This window comes from Bidens hawaiensis, unplaced genomic scaffold (genome assembly GCF_021521415.1).
Source record: "Bidens hawaiensis isolate Kalapana, Puna unplaced genomic scaffold, B.hawaiensis_p1.1 tig00017140_1, whole genome shotgun sequence".
NCBI classification, from domain to species: domain Eukaryota; kingdom Viridiplantae; phylum Streptophyta; class Magnoliopsida; order Asterales; family Asteraceae; genus Bidens; species Bidens hawaiensis.
In genome coordinates, this window is record NW_027492587.1 from 482,633 (window position 1) to 493,015 (window position 10,383).

A 10,383-nucleotide genomic window follows, 5' to 3' on the forward strand; every position below is an offset into this window, starting at 1 on the left:
AAAGATGGGATAAAAAGTCATGGGGCTCAACAGGAGCCGACTTTATTTCGACTCAAGCCGGTTGGATCAGTTATATGGAAATCTTTGTCTTAAATCTAAAAGCTGTCTCCATTAAAATAATATAATACACGAACAATAATGTGTTCATTTCCGGATAACTTTTGCTTAAAATACTATTATTATTATTATTTAATAATAAAAATATTAATATTCATTCATTTGAAATTAAGCTCAGAAAAACAGTTAATCCTCATCTGATATCTATTTATAAATAGCATAGACAATTACAGACTAACGGCGGCAGATGGATGGGAACAAGCTGCGCCGCTACCCCTTCTGAATAGCAAACCCTACCCTACTAAACACAACGTTCCCCTTAGCATGAGCGGAGTTACTGCTGACCACCTGCTGAACCCGCTTAAGAAACTGAACAGCGTCAGGGCCGAGAGCGCCAAAGGTGTCAAAAGCAAACGGTACGAACACGTGTTGATTCTCAAGGCAAGCTTTCTCGTGCTTAGCTACTTTACACGCCTCTGCCTTGTTTATCGCATGACCCACCACAAACCCGTGGTCCCTTAGCCCAACGAGGGGGGACACACCTGTCAAATCAACGCACACATGCTTACCTCATTCCCATCCAAAAACAAGAATGTCAGCGGGTCGTAGGGTTGATCTCCCATCTAAGGGTCGGTCAAGAAGTTCACCGGGGCTTCCTTTTTTGCCGAGATCCTGGCCCACTTAAGGACGTCGTAAAGCACATCTCGAACTAGATCATGTCGATATTTAAAGCCCGGTAATTCTTTGTAATAGACTGCATGCTCCCCAAAAGAATCCAAAAAAGCCTTCCGACATACGGGATAGGGAAAAGAATTATAGAATCTTTGGACAAAGTTCAAAAATATGATCCAAACTAGATCATATTTAATGGCCATAAAAAAGCTAGTAGAATCTTTGGAAAAGAATTAAAGAACCGTAATAAAGTCTTAATTTTTCTCACTTTTTTTAATAAAACAAAGTTCAAAAGATTATTTTTTCTATAAAAAAAAAATAAAAAACAAAAAAAAGGCTGAAAAACTGTAACATGAGATGACTAAAGAAAGAACACCCTTCACACTGTTTGAAGTCTTTCTCTTGCTTTCACTTTCTCATTTATTCTTTCTTCTCTCTCATCACAAAGCACACACATGAGAGGATCAAATATGAATATGAAGTACCCATCAAGCGATGGAAATGCAAATGGGATCATAAAATACAAGAGGAAGTGCAGAGATGTTGTGTTTCTTGTCCTCTTCATAGCTTTCTGGATTGCCATCATTGTTAACTCCAGCTTTGGATTCAACCAAGGAAACCCATTGAGGTAAAACTTTAAGTTTCTTTTTTCTATTAAAACAATAAAGTTTTATGCTTTTTGGCTTTTGGTTTTATCTTGAATTTTTAAAAATCATTTCAATGGCGGTCAAGATTTTATTAAACTATATTTGTTGCATTTAGATATGTCTGGACACTTAAATAAGCTTTAAAGGCCGGTCAAGATTTAGTTTGACTGTTGCATCATTCTGCTTGCTTATTATGCTGATTAAGTTCATTTGTTAGTTTTTTTTTTTTTCAATTTGTATATTGAATAAGTACTAATGAAAGTTGCAATATTCTTGAGAGGATAATATTTGGGGAAGAATTAGCTACATGTTCATTCATTAGGGGTTTCATTTTTATAGGTAAATTGAATTTTAATAACTCAAGCTACGAATTCTTGCCGATAATAACCCATGCTAACTTTCACTTTCGTTGCCAAGGGCAATCCGAGTAGCACAATTATCATAGATTTTACACTCATTTTCGCTTGTAAGTTTCCTCATTTTGTTCTTAATCTTTATTATGAGCACAATCGAGTGCAAAATCAAGTATAAAACTTTGATGATTATGCCACTCGGTTGACCTTGGTAACAGAAGTGAAAGTTAGGAGTGTCATTTGTCAAATTGGCAGTTTGGACCATTATTTGTCTAATAAATAATAGTTTGTATTATTAAATATTAAATCCAATTTCCCTTCTTTAAGGTTTATTTGTATTTAACCAACATGTTCAAGTTTGTTTTTTCGAGTTTCTTTCGTGTATATATGGTCCCCCCCCCCTACATTGTAATTGATTTAGTTAAAATAACATCCACTTTTACCGATATATAGTACTATCTTTGAATGCTAATTTTATAATCTGTTAATCATGTCTAATCTTTTACATAGGCTAAACTTTGGATTAGATTACAAAGGAAATGTATGTGGAGGCAAACACAAAGATTTCAACCTTCGCGAATTGGAACTCAAATATTATGTTAATCCTAATCAAGTTTACCAAAGTGGAATAAAAAACAGTGGAGTACAACTATCTAACGCACGGGCAATATGTTTAATGGATTGCCCGATACCATCAGAAGATTCTTTAAATTGGGTTTGCGATTATCCGGAGGGAGATATTCGTCTTTCGTTAGACGATTGGATCGATATGAATTATGATTATTTTGCTGACCTCACTCCTGAACTAAGAAACACTTCTCTTCAGCTTCAAGGGCCTTGTTACCCTGTCATTTTTCCTAGCGTAAATGGTATGTTATTTGTGAAATTTGTGTATGATAGTTCTTTAAGGGAGTTGCTCATTACAGAAGACTAAATTGTTGCGAGAACAAAAAATAGAAACCTAAATCACTTAGTTTTTCATATGTTTAAAAACTTTTACTTTGTTCATACAAATGTCTATGTTAAGTAAATAAAAAACCATTAAACTATAAATAAACGATTATTGTTTATGTATTTTTTTTTAGAATTTTTAAAAGAGGTTAAAAAACATTGTATTTTTACCATTTTCTTGTAAATTATTTTTTTTAATCGAAAAAATGAATTATTTATTTTGTTCTTCCTGTTCTTGCAAAAATATTGTCTTCTGTGTACAATTCTCCCCTATTTAATAATTGATTCGTTAGTTGTTACTTGTTATAATTAGTTGTATTGGTAATGTAGTTTATTGGAGTTGCCAATTTATTGATCGTCCATCGAATGTGTCATTAACACATTGGAAGCAAATGAATGGAGTTGCTATTAATGATGATATGGTCATAGATAAATCTATTCACAAGTCCATCAATGCACGGTCTTCGGTATTGAAGGTACGGGTGACATGTTGGGTAAAGGGTCAAAATGGGTTCTGATTGAAACATGTTAGTTTCTGGGTAACGGGTCAAAATGGGTTCTGGTTGCAACGGGTTACTTTTAGTGCATTGTGAAACGGGCCTAGTTGACATGGAAACACGTCATATCTATTTTTAGAAAGCATTTGAAATAAGAAACCATTATTACGATTAGTGTAATATAATGATATAAGTGTTGGAAATATACTATCTTGGATGTCATACGCGTGAATATTTCAAGATTTAGATTAATGTTGGTGTAACTATTTCAGAGATATGTTGCTGATGTTGGAAAATCATGGCCCGTGTTGATTGTGTGTGGAGGACTCTTGCCTTTACTTTTATCAATGTTATGGCTTTTAATGATTCAACATTTTGTAGCTGCGATGCCATGGGTTACAGTGTTTTTATTTAACGGCCTCATGATATCAGTCACAATGTTCTACTACTTGAAAGGTAAAAAATTTAATGAATGAATTTATTAATCGTGTAATATCATGACATTTTTCTTTTATTTTGTGTTTTCAGCTGGATGGATTGGAAACGATGCTATCTCGCCCATCATTGGTGAACATGATCCATACTATCATGTTTCTGCAAGGGTAAAATCATACATTAATCAACTCTTTAATTTATCTACTCACAAAAACGCGTTGCTAACCTGTTATACATTAATTTGTTGATTAATTTATTTTGTTCAGGAGCTACACCATATCCGTGCAGCTGCGTTTCTCATGACTTGTGTTATGATTGTTGCCGTTCTGTCATCTATAGCTATTGTTAGGCGGATTCTTATGGCAACCTCAGTACTCAAGGCAAGTTTAGTCATATCTTAAACTTTTTGTCTACAGTTGTAAGTTATGTAACTTGGGGACTAAGTTACAATATGGCCATACTACAGGGACCATCGTGTAACTAATTCTAACATTAATACGTATGAAATAATACCACAGGTTGCTGCAAAGGTTATTGGTGAAGTTGATGCTCTAATAATATTCCCTGTTATACCATACACAATCCTCACAATTTTTTACATGTTTTGGTTATCGGCGGCTCTTAATCTTTTTAGCTCGGGTCAGATAGTCAACAATGACTGCAACACGAATTGTTGTGCTTATGATCTTAAAGCCAAACGAGTGAATTGTAACGATTGTTGCGGCTATAGTATCCATTACACCCCGCATATTGGAGCTTCAATATTATTCCACTTGTTTGGATGCTATTGGGCCACTCAGTTTATTATTGCGTGTTCGTCAACTGTGATTGCTGGTTCTGTAGCTTCATATTACTGGGCTCGTGGGGAATCTTCGGTTAGCTTTTTTTTTTTTAATAAAAACTCATATTTTTTTAGTTTATGATTTTTTTTGTCAACTATTTGTTTTTTGTTCGATTTAGGCAACGATTCCATTTCTTCCGGTTTTTTCATCAATGAAGCTACTCATGCGATATAGCCTTGGGTCAGTGGCGATCGGGTCCTTGGTTGTGTCGTTTGTTGAGTCGACTCGGTTCATACTTGAGGCCATACGCCGGAGACTAAAAGTTGCTGACATAATGCCCGAAAGTTGGATTAAGCGGATGATGTTTTATACTTCCCGATTTTGCTTAAAATGCATTGAGTTGACCGTAAAATGTGTGAATCGCAATGCATATATTATGGTTAGTAAAGACACAAACCTTATCTTTTTTGTCGAATCTCTATTTTATTATAATTTTTGAGTAATTCTTTTGATTACGACTACAAAACCAATATTATTGCAATATTATAAATCTTGTATTAGTGACTTAGGAGGTTGTTTGAATCCATTTTCTTTTATCTAAGTTTGTAGTTTGACCCTTTTGAGATAAAATACAACATTAATGGATTTCACGTGTTTTGAATAATATTTTTTTTTTTTTGTTTTTTTGCAGATTGCTATAACTGGAAAAGGGTTCTTTAGAGCTTCGGAAATGGCGACGGATTTGATCATTAGTAATATCCTGCGTATAGGCCGAGTAAACGTAATCGGGGACGTTATTCTCTTTCTTGGAAAGCTATGTGTGAGTCTTGCAAGTGCACTTTTTGCATTTCTCATGTTGGATACTCACAAATACAAATCATCCCACAACAAGATCACATCCCCATTATTTCCTGTACTGGTATGTAACACGTGCTCGGGTCAAACTTGAATCTTTGACCAAAAAGATAGATACTAACTTAACTGGATTTTATTTGATTTTGTAGGCGTGTTGGGGGCTCGGGTATGTGGTGGCTACCCTTTTCTTTGCGGTTGTTGAAATGTCGATTGATACGATTATACTTTCGTACTGTCAAGATTCGGAGGAACATCAGGGGACCGCACATTATGCACCTTCACTTTTGATTGAAACATTTGATGAACAAAATGAGTTGCCAAGAATTGGACAATGAAGGATGATATGTAATGTAGTGGGATTTTGTTTTGTTACTTTTTTGTGGTGGTAGCATTTAGGTTAGGCTAATGTATGTGTAGTAAACAAGTGGAATAGAGAACAATATGTTCAAGTTCATTATATACAGCCATATAGGTGCAAGTTTTGAGTAAATGATTAAAGGTTGTGTTAGGTTTTGGGCTACTTTTTATTACATGGCCTAAAACTTTTTTGACTTAATTTTTCATTTTGAATTAGATAAGTCAATATAAATTGGTCCTTACATATGATCATCTTAATAGTGTATAATCTTAATAATTTAGTGAGTTAGAACTCGCACTAAAATAGTGTATAATCTTAATACTCGCACTAAAACTACCCGATCGATACTGGACTGGGATGTACTCCATAAGTTGGTCTTTGGTTCTAGTTTTAAAATATACTAGTATAGTACCTAAGTTAAAACTAATATACTTTTAGATATTGTTACGTAAAATTGTTTTTAGTGTCGTTAAATATCTATCATATATCACATATATCACATTTGTTTCATAATGAAACGCTAAGAACCAAAAAGCATAAAAAACTTGTTATTTTCCCTTCGATGCATAAATAAACAAGACGTCAAGACCGATACCCTTTTAGGTTGAGGGCGAACTTTGGAGCAATAGTAATATTGTTGTCACATAATCTGAAAGTCACGGGTTCAAGTCTTTGAAACAGCCCCTTGCAAAGATGCAGCGTAAAACCATGTACATCAAGATATATTTTTATTCACAGGTTTTAACGGGAAAAAATGGACACATGTAGAGGTTTCTGTAACGTATTAATAAAAATGTACATCAAAGATATTTTTTTTACCAATAGCTAAAAATTGGTGCTACCATATACATTTGTATCGTCTAAGTTCACGAGTTGGCATTTAACAGCCCATGCCTTTTTCTTATCTGAATATACAAATATGCCGAAGCTGGCCTAAACCCCTTTCGGATTTTGTGCATGCATGAGCTCTATAGCATAATCAAAGTAACAATGTCAAAACCACCTGTGCTATACCACGTTAATTAACAAAATACAACTTTAAAAAAACTACTTTAAAGATTCTAAAACAAGATAGCATAATCCAAATCATCCATCTTCCAAGTACAAATCTTTATGCAAAAACACAAAAACTAAACAGAACAAAAAACATTAATCACTCCAAAGTTTTAAGAAGCCTAAACAAACCCGCTGCTTCACGAATCCTCGAAAACTCGATGCAAAACGCTTGAACCTCAATGAACAAATCTTGCACATTTATTATCTTGTTTCTGATCAAACTCTGCAGAAAAACACACACCAACCTCACCAAACGATTCTGCATATACTTATCCTTTATATTCTCACACGATGATATACAGTTCGTTATGTACATATGCACAAACTCAGTTGGCAACTCAACTGCGGTTGTTAACCGGTTCACAACTTCCATCGAGTGTAAACTCATATCCATGTTCACAAGAACCGTGAAGTAATCTGAGATTTCAGGTGAGTTCATAAGTTTAATCAAAACTTCAACCGCAATTAACGGATTGTTTTCGACCAACTCTGGTAGTTTTCTTGGAGTCAACCCGCAGTGGTAAACGAGTTTTGGGTCGGACGTTAGTTCAAGTAAAACTTGTTCTTGTTGAGTTGGTGCAAGCGGGCCTTTTAACGCTTTAACAATTAAGTCACGAACCGCTGCACCGCGGCTCGTGTCGGCACACATACCCAAATCCCAAAGCGGTTCATGAGTGGTGTCGGGGTTGACCCACACGAGTTCACCGTCTAGAACCGGGAGTCTAGGTGGACGCGGCCGGGTCCAATGAGGATGCAGCCCTTCTAATGATGACGATTGAAGCAGACCTGTTAGCGTTTCATCTCGGTCACCAGACCCGATTTTGGGTTTGACTGAGTCAAACTCGGGGGAATTAACGTCACACCCGCGTGGGATGTCCGGGTCAGGTATCACGTTTTTAACAGCAACGTTTTTGAAAAAGATGTTAAACGGGTCGAACTCGGTTTTGGTGAGGTATTGTTTTTGAAGCTGGTCAACAGGTGGGGGGCTGAAAGATGACGGATCAAACTTGGTGATGTAATCAGCTGCTGATGATTTTAAAGCGTCTTTGGTCCCACTTAACAAATGAAGAATAAACGCCTTTTCATAGTTTTCTGTTTTTTCATCGGTTGCAGCATTAATAAGAAGTTGAAGATATGGGCTGGTGGAGGGATAGGTGTGATGAAGTATCGCGAACGCAACTAAACGCTCGGCGGGTTTGAGAAATTTTGGTGTGTCTTCAAGGAGAATAATAAGTGAAGAACAGATTTCAAGGTGGATAGAGCGGGGAATCTTTGTGGAGAAATCGGTGATGATGTCTTCAACAGGTCGTTTTTCGCCATCTTTGAGTAGGGAATATAGGACCGCAGTTGCTGATTTTCCAATCATCTTCTACCCTACAAAACATGTGTCGGGTATGATTACCAAACTCATATTATTGTGATTACAATCAACATATATTTTATAAAGTGGTTTAAGATGTTCTATGAATTTGAATACCCTTTTTCCCCGTTAAACCAAATTGGGTTAAGTCTTTTAACTTAACCCCTATGGCACATTAGAGATATAACATAACTTAAATTACCACATTTACCAGTCCATCTTTGAAATGAGACGTGTAATATGATATTGACGCTTCTTACAATCAACATAAGCTAAATATTTTAACAGTTCTCCCTATTTAGTAAAATCTTTTAGCATAGCCATTTGGCCTGTTAGTGATAAAGCATAAGCAAATCAACAGACAGTTGAATTGAGTTGTATGACATCGAGTCTGAAACTTAAGGAATATGTAGCAGATTATACAAAAATAATCATATGTACAGGCTATGATGGAAGTTGCAAAAGATAACATATATCCTAGTAATCCAATATACTTGAAATACGCAAAGATCTTGAAGTAAACTAGGACTGCTAATAAGAAAACAAATAAAAACTCTAATAGCATCTTGAAATATTATAAAACATCATACGGATTACTAAATCGCTGCTTCTTCAAGAGAAACAAATATGCTTGTTGTATAAAGAAATCGCTACAGAGAACAAACAAAACAAGCATCCCATATCTCTACGACACAAAAGCATTTAACAGAACAGAATATAATAATCTTGAAGCAATTTATAAGTGCCATCAAAATCAGGTAAAACATGATTTTTTTCCAAGTAGTTTTTACACAATCCAAGGTAAAAACTGAATATAATCTTATAACAGTCTAAGCATCATCAAACTCGTTAGTTCACTACTTAAGAAAATCACATGTTTGCTAATTTTCTGCGAGTTTTTACATACGTCTCTATAACGAATTAACAACAACCGAAACCCTACATTTTCTAAGAGCCATACACATTTAGTGCAAAAAACAAAATAAAAACTCAAAAGCACCAATAAAAGCAGCACTTCATATAGTCATTCAATGTTGGTAAATATCGCCACAACATCAAACAACAAAATCATCCTATATTTTTACGCAGTCGACGGATAAAAGAAAATGAACACTTGGTGTAAGTTTAAAGCATCATAAATCAGCAATTGATTACTTATGAGAGCAAAACAGATGAAGAGATAAACCCTAAACTACAAACTAAAGCAATTGAGACAGCATATACACTGATGAAATGAATTTGAATTGACAAATTAGAAACTGAACAGCAGATTAAAGTAATCAAAACAGCATAATATATCAAATGAAATGAAAGTAACAAAATAAGAGAGCAGATCTAGTAGTAAATCAGAAGAAGCCCTAATTGAAGAAATTGAAAGAGATACCGATCTGGAAGCTAACACTGAAGATCGATTGATTTTGATTTTGAATTTGATTCCATATTATATTACAATTCGAGCGAGAGTGAACTGAATTCACAGAGATGGTTGGTTACCTCTGAATTGAAGTTGTTGGCTCTTGTTGGAACAAATTGTTGGATTGCAGCTCGCTCGCTTTCTCTAGGGTTCTTGAAGAAACAAATCCCCAAACATAATGATAATAATAATTTCAATTCGATAATTACCTTTTTTTTCATTTATTAAATATTATTCTTTTTTTCATTTTTTTTTTGAATTTTACCGACTCACCAGATCATCACCGTTCCGTATAGAAGAAAGTTCTTTTAACCCAACTTGAACACTACTATTTTTTTTTTTTGCCTAATCTCAACGTCGCGTATAGAGATAGGTAAATAAACCGGTTAACCGAACCGACCCGAAAACTAAATCAAAACCAAACCGGTTTGAAACCGATTATGTAGAAACTGGTTTGGAATCGATTGAAACCGGTTTGTAATTTTCTCCCTTAAAACCGGTTAACCGGAACGAAACCGGCCAAACCCAGGCAAAAACCGGTCAAAATCTGAACCGAACCCGATCGTAACCTGAATAAGAAACTGGTTTCAACCCGAACCGAAACCAATCATAAACCGGTATTGAATTTTACTAACCAAACCGAACCGGTTTCAACCCAACCCGGTTTTTAGTTTTAAACCGGTTTGTGCACCTCTAGTCGCGTATTTAAGTGATACAAAACTTCTAACAAATTAACCATGTATGTGAAGTAGAAATGTTTAGAACGTTAAAAAAAACCAAACTGAAATTTAATCGAAAACTTAATAACCTATAATTAGATTAACCAAAAATGAGTTATCGGTTTTTTATTACCCTCTATTAATCGAACCATTCATATATCTCTACTTTTTATACCTTCATTTCATATTTTATATTTCTATTTTATGAATATATAAGCCTCTATTTT

At 34.9% G+C, this 10,383-nt stretch overlaps 1 protein-coding gene and 1 pseudogene across 2 annotated transcripts; one reads left to right on the forward strand and one right to left on the reverse strand.

Moving 5' to 3' along the window:
* Nucleotides 1-1,184: 1,184 nt before the first annotated feature.
* Nucleotides 1,185-5,792, forward strand: LOC143553075 (choline transporter protein 1-like). Its single transcript, XM_077043138.1, has 10 exons — nt 1,185-1,357; nt 2,240-2,598; nt 3,011-3,156; nt 3,450-3,633; nt 3,706-3,779; nt 3,879-3,992; nt 4,131-4,487; nt 4,573-4,833; nt 5,086-5,313; nt 5,399-5,792. Exons 1-10 carry the CDS (start codon nt 1,185-1,187, stop codon nt 5,582-5,584), a joined length of 2,082 nt encoding a protein of 693 aa, XP_076899253.1. The 3' UTR covers nt 5,585-5,792.
* An 852-nt stretch (nt 5,793-6,644) lies between these two features.
* Nucleotides 6,645-9,644, reverse strand: LOC143553076 (uncharacterized; annotated as a pseudogene). Its single transcript, XR_013138768.1, has 2 exons — nt 9,518-9,644; nt 6,645-8,037 (listed from the first exon to the last, which is right to left on the reverse strand). The product of XR_013138768.1 is annotated as an uncharacterized LOC143553076 (transcript).
* Between the last annotated feature and the right edge of the window lie 739 nt (nt 9,645-10,383).